The 18762-nt window shown below is 42.2% G+C and overlaps 2 protein-coding genes across 3 annotated transcripts in view; both read left to right on the top strand.

Moving 5' to 3' along the window:
* Positions 1-601: 601 nt before the first annotated feature.
* On the top strand, positions 602-13198 carry SLC25A30 (solute carrier family 25 member 30). 2 transcript variants are annotated; one of them, XM_062607380.1, is made up of 10 exons: positions 602-643; positions 3647-3725; positions 5120-5267; positions 5925-6019; positions 6291-6376; positions 7315-7410; positions 9142-9266; positions 9810-9948; positions 10839-10919; positions 11685-13198. In XM_062607380.1, exons 2-10 carry the CDS (start codon positions 3662-3664, stop codon positions 11721-11723), a joined length of 873 nt encoding a protein of 290 aa, XP_062463364.1. In that variant the 5' UTR covers positions 602-643; positions 3647-3661; the 3' UTR covers positions 11724-13198. The 2 variants fall into 2 exon arrangements, with proteins under 2 accessions (XP_062463364.1, XP_062463365.1); XM_062607381.1 differs by having other exon boundaries at positions 7315-7414; positions 9146-9266.
* Positions 13199-14232: 1034 nt separating this feature from the next.
* Positions 14233-18762, top strand: part of COG3 (component of oligomeric golgi complex 3) — a 33025-nt gene continuing 28495 nt past the window's right edge. The window contains exons 1-3 of the mRNA XM_062607379.1: positions 14233-14436; positions 17142-17288; positions 17828-17889. Of these exons, the coding sequence (XP_062463363.1) occupies positions 14275-14436; positions 17142-17288; positions 17828-17889 (371 nt within the window). The 5' untranslated portion in view covers positions 14233-14274. The remainder of the gene's footprint in view (positions 14437-17141; positions 17289-17827; positions 17890-18762) is intronic.

The raw sequence follows: 18762 nt of genomic DNA, 5'->3' as shown, positions 1-18762 counted from the left end.
CAGATACAGCTGTGGTGTCTCCAGGCAGCACGGGCAGCCATGCAACTGTACACCTAGGGACAAAATAATGTCGTTATAGTCAATGATGAGGAGGAACCCTTAGGGGTGAGCATCCTGTTCACCAACCGAGGAGCACTGCAATGCCCAACATTCGTAGCACAGTCGCCCGGGTGGCATTACTAGTGGAAAATACCACACTGTCCCGGACAGCCACAAGTCTCGAAAAGCCAGCAGGGAAGGGAGGCTCCTGACGGGAAAGACGGGGGATCAACTCCTACCTCCTCTCACCTCCCTGGTTTATTACAGGCTCGACAGCACCCTCAAATCAATTCCCCTCCGCGGGCCCTTTAAATCCACCCCTTCCACGCACACAGCTCTCCGGCCTTCACCGGGTTGTTGCCTCAGGCAAGCCCGCCCAAACGGGGGAGCTAGGCGGGGCCGGGCCGTGCCCCGCGCTCCCCAGCCACCACCCCTCCTGACGGGAGCAGAGCAGCGCCTTATAACCGGCAGCGCGGGGTGGTGGCTGTCGGCATACCGAAACACGGGGAGGGGAGGGGAGGCTCTGGCGGTGAGTGCGGCGGAGGCAGCTGCTGTCTCCTCAGGTCGCGGGTGCTGGTGAGGGTCATCTCCCGGCCGGGTGCAGGTATGTATTTGTGAGCTTCACCGAGCGCTACCTGTGAAGGAGGACGAAGGTTTGCTGAGCTTTGCTCGGCACCCTCCAGGGCCTTCCATCCCCGAGCAGTTACATGCCGCTTCCTTTTTTTCCCTTGTTTTCCCCTCCTGATGAAGCTGTGCTTCGTTTCGTAGGTGGTCGTTCGTTAAAGGTTGTTTGGTCGGTGCAGTGGCTATTCCCTCCTCCCTTCGCTCCTTCACAGGTATCTTTGGGTCACTGCTCTAGCTGTTTAAGCGTAGGCTGGCGGTGCTGCTCAGGGAGGCACTGCTGCAGTGCATCCATTTAGTTGGGAAGGGATTTCACTGGCTTCCCTACTTGTAAAACAGCCGCTATTTTGCAAGGACTTGCCACGAGGGCTGCTAGCTTTAACCCTAGCCTTTTTCTTCCTGATCATACTTCACTGCTTGAATAAGAACTGAGGTGTGTGGCTGCAGGATAATCCATGCAGTTAAAAAGTATTCCTTGGATAACTGTCTTATATGTGCATGTTTATATTGCAGGTAATAACCTTTTAGGACTAATAGTTCATTAGTGTAAGCCTTTTGTAACAGTCAAATTAATTTTAAATAGCTAAAATTACTGTAAACTGGAGTATACTGTGGCTAGTATGCTAGCAATATGTTTAACAAATAAAGAATTAGACATATTTCTTTTAAAGTCTGTTTCCTAACAGGGAGATACCTAAGTATTTGTCCTAATTGATTCATTCTTCTGTGGAACTTTGGCTCTTGATTTTATTTCAGTTACATTGCCAGTTAAAAGTGATCAAACTTGCTTCTAACTTTTGCAGTGTGTGGATGATTCTCTGTATTAATTTAACCCAGTGTCCCTTAGGGAGAGTATCACTTCTGTCATCTTACTGATGACAGTTTTTTAATAAGACCTTGTTTTAATAAGACCTGAAGACCTCATTCTAATGAGGGTTAACTTTTAAGTAGTTTGCCAGTTCCTCATTCTAATGAGGGTTAACTTTTAAGTAGTTTGCCAGTTATCTGATATGGAATTCTTCAAAGGAGATACCTTTATCAGAGTAGGAAAGAAGTTCTGAGTAAAAAGCAAAACGGGAATTCAGAAAATAAGGAGGAAAAGATTCTTTACTATGAGGGTGGTGAAGCACTGGAATGGGTTGCCCAAATAAGCGGTAAATGCTTCCTCCCTGGCAGTGTTCAAGGCCAGGTTGGACAGGACCTTAGGTGACATGGTCTAGTGTGAGCCTATGTCAGGGGGTTGGAACTACATGATCTTAAGGTCCTTTCCAGCCCTAACTAGTCTGTTGTTCTATGAAAATGAAACAGCTGAGGTGAAAGGGCAGAATTGTTTGCTGGTGTAAATTTTCTGAGATTATGTATATATATTTAAATAAACTCTGCCACTCTGCTTCAAGCCTTTCAGAGGTACAAACCTTGACAGTGCTATGTAAGGCCCTCACCTTGGGATGCATTAAAGGAACAATATGCTGTAAAAATTCTGCATTAGGGTGTCCTACACATGTATTGAAAGTTCAGCCAGCATTAGTAGTTCTGTATACAAATGGGGAACTTTATTTGGTGATGTTTGTATGCTTCTGCATCATGTCAGTGCCCCAGAATTACTAGTAGCTTTCATTGCCCAGCAGAGTGAAGTAAAGATGCAGATATGTATCTTAATTTTAGGATTGTTAGTGTTTGTGGTAGATGAAAATTTGTTAATGTGTTGAGGGAGGAAGGTAATTGTATTTTAAATTTTGACAAGTTTCTCAAGATCACATGCATGGCTGATAGTGGGGAAAATGAGCTTGCCTCTGTCTCTGTTAATTAAATGATCTGCCATTAATCATGGCAGGACAGGAATACAAGGAACTTGGAGGTGGAAGTGGCCTCCCTCTGGCACAGTGTCATACCCGTGCGGCTCCGCTGCTTTTGCGTTGCAAAGCTGGCATAGTCTAAGCCTGTGGCTCCTGATCTTTGTACTGTGCTCTTCTTGGCAATGTAGTGGGTGTCCTTACTTGCCTTTTCCTCTTTATTTTTTTTTTTTAATTATTTTTACATCAGTGGTGATCTTGGCTGCAGCCTGAGGAGTAAGATGGTTTTGTGTGTGCTTGGTGGTCGAGTATTTGAAATTGTGCTTTGAGCTGTGATGGGTTTTTTATTAATTGGCAGCAGATAACTGTAGAATCCAATGTGTAGAGGAGGATATTCTAGAAAATGGGGAATGGGAAGTATTTACATTATAAGAAGGGGAAAAAGTAAGCTGTGGAGAGGCCTACTTTATTTTGGGAAGGGCAATTTTGTATTGGCTGCACTAGTCTGGTTTTGCAGTTCTTGCCTCTTTTCTAAGGTAATGGGATTATTTCAGCATCTTTAAAAGGCTGTGCCAGAGTTAATTACGATTTGTGTCACTGTGTCAAATTCACTTAATCAACTTCCAAGTTAGAGCAGCCTTTATTTACTGTAAAAGGCCTTATGCACCTGACTACATGAAAATAGCGTAATGTTCACAGGAATTAACATTGTGAACACTGGTAGCTGAAATAGGCCTTAAGGGAAGCAAAGTGTTGTGTACACCCTTATTTTCTGACCAACTGTAGGAGCTCAGTTCATGTTAATGTTAACCAGAAAGAAAGGAATAGAAGTTTGGTAATGACTTGTAAAATTTCATTTGATTGTTGAACTTGGTCCACCTAATTCAGTTTGGTAAGAGCTGTTGGAGGTTATTCACTGCAGTGCTCCATAAGATCATGTCTGGGAGACTAACTACTTTAACCTTTCATGGTGAGGATAGTGGTGGCCCAAATACATAGTAGAGACATTGATTTGTGCCCAGATGCCTTTGTATAGTGTTACTGACCTTAGATTATAAAAGGTAGTAAATGCTTTTATCCTTGGTGTGCTTGGAAGGTTCATCTTAAATGGACAAGACACAAAACTTTATTAATTGTTGGCTTATATATTTATATAACAGATGTACTTATAGAAGCACTGTCTTATTTTGCAGAAAGAATAATCAACAATGTCAGCACTAAACTGGAAGCCCTTTATCTATGGAGGATTAGCATCAATCACTGCAGAATGTGGTAAGCTTTTCTCTTAACTATTTAGAGAACTTCCACTACTCAGTCTCTTTTAAAAAACAAGCTTGGTTCCATGTTATCAGTAGCATATGGTGGCCTAAAGCATAGGAGGCTTTTTCCTTAATACTGACTAAGGAGCTGCTCAGGACTTCATTAGTGTCAGAACATTTCTGTCTGTAAACTCCCATCCGTTGTGTCTTGTTTATACACAAACTTTGCCTTTGCGTTCTATTATTTGGTGTTTGATCTGTTCCTGGATGGTCGTAAGTATACCCAGCTTTTGTGTTGCTAGAGTAGCCAAGTTAAGCTCTTAGCTTTTCTGGGTAGCTGTGTTGCAGTTGAAACTCCCTTTTCTTGGCTGTGAGTGGCTGATGAGATTTGAACATCTAAACTCAGTTAGTGAGCATCATAGAATAATTGATATGGTGAGACAGTGCATTTTTTTTTTCTTGGTGTCTACTCTAAAGACAAACCTAAAATACCAACATCCTTTTAAAGTCTTATCTGAATTGCATGTACATGAAAATAAAGGAAATCTATTTTTTCATAGTAGCAGAACATAGCCTGACATGTGGTGAGCTTACACATAAAATTTGTCTAATAAAGTCTGTGTTGTATAAAAGTACACTTAAAAATACTATTTTATTTTCCTTTTTTGTGTTCTTTTATGAATAATGTTCAGACTTGAGTTTGAAGTGTCTCTTACTTGACTTGTTTGAATGGGGCCAATGATGCCAAGAGAAAGACGAGCAATTCCTAAAAAGCCTTGCTTGTCTGGTAAACCTCATTAGAAAAGATGTAGTTAATCCTGACTCCTGTTAATGTTTAGGTGAGTATGGAATGTTGAGGTTGTCTCTTTCCTAAAGATAAGCTTTAGAGGAATAGGCTTCTAAGCCCCTTTCATGAGGGAACATGGAGAGTGTGAACCTGACATAGCAGCAGGCTACAGGAAAGCAATGACAGAAACGGGTGCTGCTGCTATTGCTTTTTTAGATTCCAGGCTGGAATCTCTATAGCTAGCCTATAGAATTTATTTCTTTGCCTTCAATTAAATGTTCTTCAAAGATGTTGGTAGAACACACATCCAAACTCTGTACTTGATTGTGATTGCAGAGTCTATTCAGCGTGGCTATTTACAACTAGACAACATCGTATTTCCTAAAAATATAATGAATGTGAAACAAACATAGGAGGTAGGGCCTCTGACAAGCTTCTAGAAGAAACAAAGTGACATAAAATGAAGCACTTGCTTAAAAGAAAGTCTTGGTAAGAGACTTTTTTCCTATGGGAGTGTTCTTACGTATTTTGGTATATAATAAAGGTTTTACATCATGTTCTTTGTGTTTGGTTAGGTAAGTACTCAATTTTCTGTTTTGTTTTTTTTTTTTTCCTGTAAGGTACTTTTCCCATTGATCTGACAAAAACACGTCTCCAGGTTCAAGGTCAAGTTAATGATGCCAAATATAAAGAGATCCGCTACCGTGGAATGATGCATGCACTAGTCAGAATAAGCAGAGAAGAAGGATTGAAAGCCTTATACTCTGGGTAAAACTGACTTGCACTAATGGTTTATGAGCAGTCTATTGATAAGTATGAGCCCATAGTATGTAAATTCTTAGGCTTCAGAATTACAAGGCTTTTGGTTATCCTCAGTCTGGAAGTTGAAAGTCCAAGCTTAGATTCCTTCAATGTTTGTACTCTGCAATAGTATTTCATCTTGACACACCCCCCCCCCCCCCAAAAAAAAAACAACCCAAAACCTACTGGGGGGGGGGGCGAGGGAATAGCAAAGCATAAAATTGTTCTATACAATGCTGCTATGGTTGTTCCATCTCATGAAAAATTGAATTAAAATTTGTGTATAAATGGACATGCTTATCTTTAAAGCATGCAAGATGGTGGGGAAAGATGTAATCTGCAGATCACATTTCAGACAGGCTTGCCAGCTATTTCATAGATTACAAGTTGAGGCATGCTCTAATAGTAATCCTTCCATAGTTCATTCATGTTTTTGCAGGCTTTAGTTAAAAGAACCCCAAACCCCAAATCTTTTGTCTATAGTGAGTTTAAATCATTGATTTAAATCTGGTAAAGATTTAAATCTGGTATTTATCTTTTATTCAGTTTTGTGCTCTAGAAAGTATTTGCTCATCAGTCTTTTTCAATTTATAGCGTAAATATTATCATTACCTCTTTTTACAGGATTGCACCTGCGATGCTAAGGCAAGCTTCATATGGAACTATAAAAATAGGCACTTACCAGAGCTTAAAAAGAACATTTGTTGAGCATCCAGAAGGTGAGTGGGTTATTTCAATTTAATTGAGGACTGATTTGCTTGAAGCTGGTTGTTTCCACTTGGTATTTTACTGTAACAGTTTGAAGAAGTCTACTGAGAATGACTTTCCGTATACCAATTAAAGTGAACCAGCAAGGAAAATTTGTCAGAATAGTTTGTAAGGCTTCTGTAATTGGTATTCGCTCTGCTTAAAGGAGGGGTGGCATCATCCTGCCCTGATGCAGCTAAAGCTTTGTAAATCTGCAGCTAAACTTCTTTGTTTATGGAATAGATGAAACCCTGATGATAAATGTTCTATGTGGTGTTCTTTCGGGAGTAATCTCATCATCTATTGCCAACCCTACAGATGTCTTAAAGGTAAGTGTCTAGAGTTCATCTGTACCTTTTTTGTCCTCTCCTTGAGGAAATGCAGAATCTCCTGATGAATAAAAGATCTGTAACCCTATTTATTCTCATCTCTTGACTTTTAAAAATGAGTAACATCCTGAATTCTTGGAACCTCCTTTTGGTCCATACTAATAATTTTGAAGTATGCACCAGGAAACTGATGGCTTGGGGAGGGTAGTTGGATCCATATAACATTTTCTCAGGGTGGAGAGAGAATAATATGGCTTAACTTTTATGCTATGTTGTGTGTGGAAGCCACACTGCATATTTCATCTATACTTCTTGGCAAGATGGTTATACTAGGATGTTGTAGAGCTCAGACGGATTGATGGTATTTAACTCACAAAACTGTAGCATATGACTTACATGGCTGCCTTTAATGAAAAAATTAAAACTATTTGAAGTGTGGGAACAATTAGTTATTTCCCAAAATTATGTCCATGTACCAACTTACTTGTCACCAGACTTGTTCTTGGGAACTTGACATGGTAACTATCAAATACCTTCTTAGAAATCCACAGGGTTGAATGCTGTGGTTTTCACTAGCTGAAGCCTTAATCTTTTTAACCTTCCATTTTAACGTATTCCTGTGAGAACGCTGTAAAGGACATCCTGCAGAACCCATCTGTCAGTCTAATCTAAATGGAGTAGTGTGCGAGAACAGAAATAGAAGTGACTTAATGCAGTTAAGAATTATAGCATGCACTTGTTCAAAATTAGCAGCTGCATTTGGATGGTTAAGTCAAAAAAATCGCATCATAGTTATGGTAATGTCAGCTATTAATTTTTATTCAAAAAACTTGAATTTACTAAAAATGTTAACTTAAAATGTCAATAAAACTGTATTAAGCTATTGTTGCAAGTTTGAAAAAATATTTATATTCTGATTTTTTTTAAATAAATTGCAGATCAGAATGCAAGCCCAAGGTAGTGTGATTCAAGGAGGAATGATGGGTAACTTCATACAGATCTACCAAAAGGAAGGCACTAAAGGCTTATGGAAGGCAAGTTTGTTGAACTGTATTCTACATTTTGAGCACGTTTCTTGCTCAACTGAATTTCATGTACTTCTACAGTATTCTCTATTAAAATATGGAGAAGCTAATATGGATGTAGTTTGTTAGGACAACTGCATTGCTGGTGTCTCTGTGTTTTGACAGAGGGTTACTGCCAATCTTGTGTTCAAAGATTAGCCACTTAGTAAAGGGGAGGTAAAAGGAGGCTTAAATTAGGGTGACTGGCTACAGGACTAATATAGCAACACTTTGCAAGACACCCCTCAATCTGTATGCTCTGCTTTTTCTAAAACATACTAAACAATATTTAGAAGGGAAGGCACTAATAATCATCCCGTCTAGCTCAGGAATTCTTATACTCAGTCTTGTAGGTTGTCTCTTATGCCAATTACAGCCAGTGAATGTATAACAACTGAAGATCCAAAATGTGCGATTGTTCTGAAACAGCTGGAAAATAGAAATGTTTTTCTTGGTGTACTTTTCTCTGCAAAGTTTCTTGATCTCTATTTTTTCTGTTCATATTCCTTATTCTGTCAGTTTTTCAGTTAGCATTAAGGGACACAGTATCATCCAGTTGTGGAGGTCATAGCTTGATGTTGATCTAAGAATTTGGATGATAAGCAGAGGTGGGGTAGCATACAGGAACTGAAATTGCCATGCAGTGTGGATGCTAGACAGGGACTCGTCATCAGAGACTGTAGTGACAGGACCATGGGTAATGGGTTCAAGCTTAAACAGGTGAAGTTCAGGTTAGATGTTAGGAAGAAGTTCTTTACTGTAAGGGTGGTGAGGCACTGGAACAGGTTGCTCAAAATGGTAAATGCTTCCTCCCTGGCAGTGCTCAAGGTCAGGTTGGACAGAGCCTTGGGTGACATGGTCTACTGTGAGGTGTCCCTGCCCATGGCAGGGGGGTTTGAACTAGATGATCTTAAGGTCCTTTCCAACCCTATCCAGTCTGTGATTCTAAGTGTTCTATCTATCAATTTGAATTTGTGGGCTTTTGGAGCACACACACATCTGAGACTTGTGCTAATTAGCCTTATTTGTATTAACAGTGTTCTTAACACATTCATGGTGTGTTGCTTTGTATTACTAGAGTGTCCTGGTTTTGGCTGGGATAGTTTTCTTCCTAGCAGCTGGTACAGTACTGTGTTTTGGCTTTAGCCTGAGAATTATGCTGATAACACTTTTTTTTTTTTTGAGTTGTTACCTGGTAACACTTACCCTGATCAAGGCCTTTTCAGTCTCTTATGCTCTGCCAATAAGAAGGGGTACAAGAAGCCAGGTGGGAGCAGAGATGGAATCACCTGGCCCAAACTATCCAAAGGGGTATTACATAGCATAGAATGTCATGCTCAGTATATAAACTGGGAAGAGTTGGCCAGGGGGGGCTGATTGTTGCTCAGGGATGGGCTGGGCACAGGTCAGTGGGTGATGAGCAGTTGTATTGTGCATCACTTGTCTGTCTTGGGTTTTATTCCTCTTTTTCTTATTTCTATTAAATCATTTTACTTCAATTATTAAACTGTTCTCATCTCAACCCATGCGTTCTACCTTTTTCTGAGTCTCCTCCCCATCCCAACAGAGGGCGAGAGAAGTGAGTGAGCAACTGTGTAGCACTTTAGTTGCAGGCTTGGATTAAACCATGACAAAAGCTAGTGTTTGCTTCTGGCGCACAAAGCTAATTTTAAACTTCACCTGTATGCTTTCTTTTGCCAGGGAGTATCATTGACAGCACAGAGAGCTGCTGTTGTTGTAGGAGTAGAACTGCCAGTGTATGACCTTACCAAGAAGCACATAATTATGTCTGGATTTATGGGAGATACCGTATATACTCACTTCCTGTAAGTCTGCAAAACTGTTTGCATAGCTCATTGTTGGTTAGGTCTCATTAGGGGGGGTTCAGTATTTTGATTTGTCATCTATATATTTAAAGATACAAGTTTAAAATATAAATACATCAGAAGTATATTTAAATATATACTTTTTAATGCAGTAGCATCTAAAATAGTAGCATATAGCATGGTATTTAATTTTATTTAGAATTTGGATTTAACTTCCTTTTGAATATGGATATTTTTTTTGTGGGTTGTCCAAATCATTCAGCTGTGCAAATTGAAGTTAGAGGAAAGTTCCAATCAAATATTTGCTTTTGAGGCACAAACATCTGTTCAAGTGTCCAGAGACTGTATATAAGAGCTGTGTAGCAAATCTTCAAAATTATGCTTTATAGTAAATGAAAAGTAATTTTTCAAATTTATTAGCAAATGTAATTTTTAAATAAATCATTAAGTGCTCATTATTCCCCCTCCCCAGAAAACATGCAGTATTTCTTGTGCATCTCTAAATGTGCTAGATCAAATTTCATTAAACCCTTCTTTTGCTAGCTCAAGTTTTACTTGTGGGTTAGCTGGAGCCCTTGCATCCAACCCAATTGATGTTGTAAGAACACGCATGATGAATCAGAGGAGCCAACAGTATGGGGGACACTCAAACTACAAGGGTACTTTGGACTGCTTATTACAAGTAAGTAGTTAATTTATCAACTTTAGTAGGAACTGGTGCCATTGAGCAATGATTTTTGGTATAGAGCTCAAAATTGTTCTAATCTTCCAAGTAACTTAGGTGTGCTTTTTGCCATAATCCTCAAAAGGACTGCATTGCCAATAACACACTGGTGTGAAAAACATCTACTGTCTTGACAGAATGGCAATATATACTGCAGGCACTCAATTCCTTTTGGTGCTTGGATAGGGCACTGTCTCTTACTTTACTTTGCAAGATGTAACATTTAATACAATGATAGGAAATGACTTCATAGGTCAGTCCTTTAAGAACATCTTCTGGGGGTCGGTTGTTTTCTCTGCTTACTGCATATTGGAGAGACTAGTACAGCCAAAGCCAGTATCAGTGTCTGATATTATTTTGGCTTGGGTTGTTTAAATACCTAAACTGGGTATGAGGTGGGAGCATGACAGCCTTTTACATGGAGAAGAGTGGCTGGACAGTGCTGTTTCTATTGCAGAACAAGTTGCACTGTTCAGTGCAATTTTGTGAAGTTCATAAAGCAAAATGGAAAATTTCAAGTGGGTACTAGATGTGAGCTGCAGGTCTAAATATACATTGTGTGTGTGTGTGTGTGTATATGTATATACACACACACCCCATCTGCAAGGGATTTTATAGGGGTAAAAAAAGTCCAGGAATGTAATTTGGACAAATCTAGGTTGGGTGCTTAATGACCTGCATCTTAACCTACCATGGTGATGTGGGCTTCTCTAATTTTAGCTTTATATAGTGAAATGTTTTTGTCTCCTCACACAATATGTTTAAGAGATGCCGCCTAGGTTTCTCACTAATAAGAATGAATTGTTCTTACTGTGTGGTGTTTTTTGTTTTTGTTTTTCTTTCCCCAGACATGGAAGAATGAAGGCTTTTTTGCTCTATATAAGGGGTTTTGGCCAAACTGGTTAAGACTTGGTCCTTGGAATATCATTGTATCCTTTTCAAAGGTGTGCAAAACTATGAAGCTAGCAATAAAACAGCAGGTGTTGATGGTTTCACAGACTGCTCAGTGTGCAAAGTGTCATGTCAGCACAAATATTCCTTTTGTATGAATGGAAAATTGGGTAGTTGAGAGTTTTCTTCATCAGCTGCTGCTGGTCAGAGTGAATTTGTGATACACGTAGAATGAATATTGGAATGTTATCTTGCAAAACATTTTTCTGTTCCTCCAACTTCATACTTGTCCATTTCTGTGGTTTGGAGCCTAGCTTTAAATAAAATTGCCCAGATAAGTTAGGAATGGGGGCTGCTTCCAGAACTGGGGGAAATGGTGCTTAGCCATGAAATCTGTTTTGTTTATCTTTCTCACACAATTTTGTTAGTTTCAAGAGCCAGCTGATCAGAGCCTTGGGAAGTGAGTTGGTAGTAGTGGTTTTTACCATGAGCAAACCTACTTTAGCCCATCAAAGTTAACTGAGCAAAGACTCTTTCAAAGCTTTCACAGTGTTCTCCTGCCTCCTCAGTCTTGTGTTTAAGATCCTGAGGAATAGGTATGGGAAAGTGATTGGCATCACCAGCCTTAAAGCAAATTTCATTTCTTTGTCTAGTACTGTGTAACAAAAATGGCCAACCAGCAGGACTGCATAGGAGGCAACAAAGTGGAGCAAAGCTTCACACAGATGCAGCTGTACTGTAGTGGTGAGGTGACGCATTTTCCACATGTGAATACGAAAGTTTTCCTTAATCAGCTGTCCCAGTTCTTTCTAACATATGAACAGCTGAAAAAATTAGACTGACATGCTGAACTGTATCCTGAATTCTGTGAATGTACTGTTTGAGTTTAAAGCAACTTGTAAGTTGTCTTGAGTATTTACTCTCTGTTGTTGGAGATGCTGGCCAGAGGAAGAGGTCACTGTAAGACTGTTGTGAATGACAAGAACCTGGAAGTGGTTTCAAGGCTGACTGGCTCCTGTAACAACAGCTTGCTTATGTGACTCTGTGGGTGATGTGCACTGTTTTCTAGACAGAATCAAATATGGTGGCATTCCGTCTGTCAGCTGTGTAAGTTTACTTGAATGTGAAGGTCTGTAATACAGCTTTATGCTGTTGAGACTTAGATGCACAATGTTTTTAAGAGGCAGAGAAAGATAGGTAGTACCACAGAGCTGAGTTTCTCCTTCCATAAGGGTATGCAATTTGACTGTGGTAGTTTCTAGTTTCAAAGTAACTAGAAGATGCCTTTTCAGGCTTTCAGTTCAGTAAAATACCTGCTGCAAGATAAAAATCTGCTTCTGGTTTTAGAGCTTTCCTGTGTTCTAAGACTTTAGATGTTGGCATAAGTTGCTGGAAATGATCCAGTTTCCTTTGAAAGCATGGTTGCCACAACTGTCAGTTTGTATAGCTGCAAGTGTTCTCCCATATATTCTTGATTTTTATTTTTTTTTCAGCGTGATTCTTCAATGTATGCATATGTAAATTCACAAGTAGGAATGAAGTTCAAGCAAGTCCATGCTTATCTGCATGTCTTGCAGAGAAACTTTCTATGCCTTTCCTGTTGTTGGGAAGAGCTATTTGTAATGGATACTGGGTGTTATGTATCATCTGAGATACAAGTTTTACACTGAGCAGTTCTGGCTGTGTTATATAGGTGCCACAGGAAAAGAACCAGGCCCCTCCAAAGGTAAATCCACAATAAAGATCATTTTCCTTCTTTAAGATAACACCCAAACCCAGAACTACTGAGTACAACTGTACAACATACATGCAAGTAAACACCATGTAGAAATCAACTACAACTGCCTTCAAGCATTACCTTTTGCCTGAAATGAGTATCTTAAACTTCAGGACCATTAACGAAACAATATATTAAGGTTCTTAAATGCTGCTGGTGAAGTCCAGGCAAGGAAACATGCAATATGTCAGTCATGGGATGGTTCCTCTGTATTTACAGAGGATGGCAAAGTGGGATGTATAGCTTTGTATTTTTGTAGCATTGTGTGTATCTCTTAAACATTTTTGGTTAATTGTACATTCCACTTAAACTGTTATGAGAATATAGTAATTTTGAAGTCATAAGATCCACAAATGGATTTCTAAATGCAGAAAGCACTTTCTTTCCTGAAGTACAATGTTTTTCTATGTGTGGTGTTATGCTCTGTGCAGTGGTTTTCTGTACAGCTTTTCTGTGATTTAATTGTAGAAATTTTTGTACACTATGTAAGCTAAGTGTATGGGTTTTGTAACCTTATTACAAGTTTTCAAGTCATTGTGTGATGACTCTGAACAGCTCACTTGGGAGTGACAGGGTGGGAGTGTGGAATATGCTATACCCATTATACTGGAGGGAAGATGGACTAAACCTAACTGCTGAGCACTTAAGGTGTGTGAATGGTGAAATGAAGTTTATAAAGTCCTAGGATGGCTTGGGCTGGAAAGGAGTTCAAGATCATCCGGTCCCAACCCCCTTGCCACAGGCACAAACACCTTCCACTTGACCAGGTTCCTCCAACTGTGTCCAACCCGGCCTTGAACACTGCCAGGAATGGGGCAGCCACAGCTTCTCTGGGCAACCTGTGCCAGTGTCTCGCCACCCTCACAAGTCTGAACGCATGACCTCTCTTACTGTCTTTACCTGATGAAGGGTCTCTAATACCTTCTAGGTCCCCTTCAGATACTGGAAAGCTGCTATGAGGTTTCCATGCAGCCTTCTCTTCTCCAGGCTGGACAGCCCCAACTTTCTCAGCCTATCTTCATAGGGGTGGTGCTCCAGCCCCTGATCATCCTCGTGGGCCTCCTCTGGACTTGGTCCAGCAGTTCCATGTCCTTCTCACATTTCCAGTCTCCTACCCTTAACTACTGGTTCAGGATCTCAGCTGAAGGTGATTGTTGCAGGCAGTGCCTTAAGCTCTTCAACTCAGAGGTGATTTTGTTTGGGGTGGGGAGCTGACGCCCAGGAGGAGCGTGGGTTGCCTGGAGCAAGGAGCCATCGCTAGGGCTGTCCTGCGGCCTCGGGAAGGAAAGCCCCTGGGTATGGGGAGGACGAGCACCCGCCCGCCCCTCCTTTCTCCAGGCCGCCGCCGGTGTCCCTCAGTCCCGGTCAGCGGGAGGGCGGCCGCAGCCGTGCGCTGGCCAAGCCCGGGGAGGCGGCAGCCCCTTCGCTCCTCCCCGCCGGCAGGGGGCGCCGTCCCGGCCAGCTGATGCTCGCTGACGCACTTTTCCCCCCCAATGACGCTGCTGTCACGCGACGCGGAGGGGCCGCGCTGTGCCTCCCCGGAAGCGCTGCCGCGGTGTTCCGCCGCGCCCAGCCCCGCTCCCGGCCCGGCGGCCGCTCACCCCTTCCCCGCCAGCATGGCGGAGCTGCCGCCCGCGGAGCCGGCGGGAAGGGACGTGCTGGACCGCTTGAGCCTGTGGGACCGCCGCCCACAGCCCGCCGCGCCGCTCAGCGACCGACAGACCGACTCGGTGCTGGAGCTGAAGGCGGCGGCAGAGAACTTGCCGGTGCCGCCCGAGGTGAGGCGGCGACGCTGCCCGGCTGGAGAGCGAGCGGGCGGGCGGGGAGCGGGCGGCGCCTCAGTGCCACGTCGCCAGGCGGCCGGGGGTGCTTACGAGGCTGCCGCTGCCCGCCGGTGACCACGGGGCTCAGCAGAGGTTTGCGTTCCTGCTGGGTGTCAGGCCGCAGGGCACCCGGCGTTCCCCTCACTGCGCTTCCCCGGCCCCCGGGAGGATTCGTCCTTCCAACAAGGGCCTCCTGCCGCGGTGCGGGCGCCCGTCCTGCCTGGCAGGGGCTGGTAGGCAGCGATCAAAGCTTTCAGCCTAAAATCCACAGGGATTTCCTTGCCTAGCCTTATAGCTTACATCGGTTCATCGGAATTTTTTCTGCTGAAATAGAGCTACCATCGTGATCTTCTGTGGCTTTCATAGAATCACGGAACGGTTTATGTTGGAAGGAACCTTAAGGCTCGTTTAGTTCCAACCTCCTGCCATGGGCAGGGGTACCTTCCACTAGACGAGGTTGCTCAAAGCCCCGTCCAGCCTGGCCTTGAACACAGGCAGAGATGGGGCAGCCACAGCTTCTCTGAGCAACCTGTGCCAGTGCCTCACCACCCTCGTAGTGGAGAACTCTTCCTAATAATAGTTTTGGTTCTCTTAATTTGGTCCTGATCAATACATAGCTGCTGGCACTAGTGTTATTTCCAAGTACCACTTACAGATGATTGAGCAAGACATAAAAGGCAGGAATAGTGGCAAAAGCTTAATAATTTGTTATTACCATGGAAGACATGGTCTTCTCTTCAGTTATAAAACATTAGACTGATGATTATTGATGAGTACTCCTTTGTCTGTAAAGGGAAGTGGAGCGAAATGTTTGCATTCATTAACTATGTTTTTCATGGGAGGTTTTGTATTTGAACAGGAACAGTGTTCCTAGGTACAGTGAACTAGATACAGTGCCATAAAATCAAAAAGTTGGCTCTCGTCAAGTGTCTGAAAGGTCAAAATAACAAAAGAGAAGGGGGTAAAACAGTTCCTCCCTGAAATGCACCTGTTTCATTTCATGCTTCCTGGTCTGTTTTTTTGTGTAAGTTGTATGTATCTGTACTCAAGTAAATATTGGCAGGTATCCAAAATGATTGTAGAAGCTTATGCTGCAATCAGAGCAGGTTTTTAAGGATCCAAACAAACTTTGCAAGAAGGCAGGTACTGTATTTGCTGTACAGGACAACAGGGATGCCAAGACATTGAGTAATTCAGCTGGTCTTGGCCTCTGCTGAAGTGGATTGGGACAGTGGTGACTTAGCTGTTCTGAAAAAGCAGGCTCTGATGAACTTGTCTTTTCCTCAGGGAAAAGGGTTTTTCTGGTGACTGTTTCCTCAGTAGTAGTCACAAGAGAAACCCTGGCTCCCAGCTAGGGATCCTGCCTCTTTTGGGGGCCAGGAGAGGGAAGAGAGATATGCTTAGATATTTCCTAATGTCTAATGAGCTCTACCATCTTTCAGTTTAAAGCCATTCTGTCTTGTCTTATCCCTACATCCCTCCATAAAATGTCTTTCTCCAGATTTCTTGCAAGTCCCCTTTAGGTACTAGGAGGGTGCTGAAAGGTCACCACAGATCCTTCTCCAGGCTGAAAAGCCCAACTCTCTCAGCTTGTCTCCATAGGAGAGGTGCTCCAACCTTCTGAGCATCTGCATGGCCTCCTCTGGACTTGCTCCAACAGGTCCACGTCCCTCTTGTGTTGGGGTCGCCAGAGCTGAATGCAGAACTGCAGGCGGGGTCTCACGAGAGCAGAGGGGGAGAATCACCTCCCTCGACCTGCTGGTCATGCTGTTGGTGATGCAGCCCTCATACAGTTGGCTTTCTGGGCTGCAAGTGCATGTTGCTGGGTCATATGGACCTTCTCATCAGTCAACACCCCCAAGTCCTTCTCAGGGCTGCTCTCAGTCCAGTCTCCCTCAGCCTGTATTTGTGCCTGGGATTGCCCCAACCCAAGTGCGGGACCTTGCATTTGAAAGAACATGAAACACTGTGAATAGTGGCAGTATTAAGTCTTGGTTTATCTCTGAATATCTGGTAAAAACATCTTGACAATTTCTGTGCAGTGGTGTTGCCATGCAGTGTAGAACATACATGGCATTTATTTTTTGCTTCTGCATGCTTTCTGAATTCTTCTGTTCTCAAATACTTTCCTGGTGCATTTCTGTGAGTATAGAACCTGACATAGTAGCTCATCAGTATGTTGCGTACATAGACTCATTGAACAGTTAGGGTTGTAAGGACCTTAACATCATCAAGTTCCACCCCCCTGCCATGGGCAGGGACACGTCACACTAAACTGTGTCACCCAAGGCTCTGTCTAGCCCAGCCTGGAAAATCACCATTCACAACTTCCTTGGGCAACCCATTCCAGTGTCTCACCACCCTCATGTACATTCAGTTTCTTTTTTTACACAAATGTGTAATTATATGAAATTCTGTATAATATTTTCTAACTTTAACTAAAAAAAAAAACAACAGTTGTTAGGTGCTTCTGAATATATAGATACGGTAGTTGTCGGTGTATTATATTGGTAGATAAAATGTTCATTGCATTTGTTTCTTCAAAAGTAGATGCCTGTAACTTTCTCAGGTTGAGGCTTTGGCCTCTGTTATTGTAGTAGAGCTGAATATACTAATTCTTAGTAAGTTCTCTAACAAAGTTTGTGGGTTTTTGTGAGCAGCTTCCAATTGAAGATCTGTGCAGCCTGACGTCTCAGTCGCTAGCTGTTACGCTGGCATCTGCAGTGCCAGAATCCACGGAGGATGTCCTTTTGAAAGGGTTTGCAGTACTGGGGATGGAGGATGAAAGAATTGAAACAGCACAGCAGGTAAGTGATGCTGAAGAACCTCCAAGGTGCAGTAATCTTCTTCAGAGAATTTGTGAGATTCTGTGTCTCTTGCCTAACTTTTGGTGGGTTTATTAAATATTTGGGGATGTTTTCAAGGTGCATGAAGAAACTTGGAGGAAAAATCCTTAAGTCTGATCTCTTAAGTGATAGATACTTTTCCCATTTTGAGTGGAGTCTTTTGTGAGAGTAAGACACCCCTTCAGTAAGGTGGTGTTGCTCATAATATGAAAGAATCTTTGTGCCCTCTCCCTCCTATTTCAACGTGACAGCCTTGTTCTCATGCAGATAAAAACAGATGAAATTAGTCTTTTCCATTTTAATTTAGCAAGGGAATAGAATATGTTTCAGTTGGAAGTAACCTAAAACAAAGAGTTACAGTTTGTTTCCTTGATTAATTATTAAGTTCTGAAACAGCTCTTATTTTTAACAAAAGCTCATCTTAATTTCGTAGATCTGATTTTATTTTTACTTGACTTCATGTGATGTCTGTAGTTTTCACACCATAAAATCTCTTCTAGTTCTTCTCCTGGTTTGCTCAGGTACAAACACAGATGGATCAAGACGAAGGTGCCAAGTACAGGTACTTGTTCTTCCTCAGTTCCTTTCACTGTAAGCAGTTAAAACCTTGAAGGGCTTAATCTCGTCCATATAATGTTAGCACACATTTGAGTTCAGCTGGCAGGGAATGGGGGAATGCTTTGGAACAGCTGAAGCTTTCCAAGGCAACATGCCCCACTCCCAACCTGAAGGCTATTGCCTTTGTGGCAGAGAAGTCAAAAGGGATGCAGATTTCTTTCTGAACTGCCCAGTATAATAAAACAGATTTATATTAGTTTGGCTTATAGACAGGGCTGTAGACAAAAGCAATCTAAGAGCTTTCATATGCCTTTTCAACTACTACTGCTGCTGCTATTAAAATGGCATCCTCTGAGGGTGAGACTCTGTAAGCAGGTGTGGTTGGTAGTCATTTATGCTCTCGCCTTTTGGTTCCCCAGTGACTATGGCTGTGATTCTGTATATGCATTCCCTTCATTCCTTGACACTTTGCTCAACTCCGATTTTGAGACTTGGCATTCCCAGCTGTTTTTGTCAAACTGACTTTTCTGTCAGGCTCAGAAGAACCCTTTCCCACTGACTTGCACAGTTACTCCTCAAGAGTCTGAAGTACAGGTGAATGGCTTAACCAAAGCTGCTGATGGCTTTTATGGAAACTGGCTTGTGCTTTGAGACTTTACAAATTTGCCCTTGGCCACAAGGAGATGCTGCTGTATTCCCCTCTTCTGTTTTAATCTGCTTTTCTTTGGTCTGTCTCTTATTCTCTTGCTCTGACGTTTAAGGACATGATGTTTCTTAAAAGCAGAGGTTTAGGCATAAACTAAGCCAATGATCATATCATTAACAAGCTAAAAAGAGTAGCACCGTTGCATTTTGTCAGTTGACATGTTTGTAATAG

This window comes from Pezoporus occidentalis, unplaced genomic scaffold, assembly GCF_034315485.1.
Source record: "Pezoporus occidentalis ecotype Australia unplaced genomic scaffold, CSIRO_AGI_Poc_V1 ctg122, whole genome shotgun sequence".
Classification (NCBI taxonomy): domain Eukaryota; kingdom Metazoa; phylum Chordata; class Aves; order Psittaciformes; family Psittacidae; genus Pezoporus; species Pezoporus occidentalis.
Note: the sequence above shows the minus strand (reverse complement) of the source record. Positions and strands in the feature narration are given on the sequence as shown.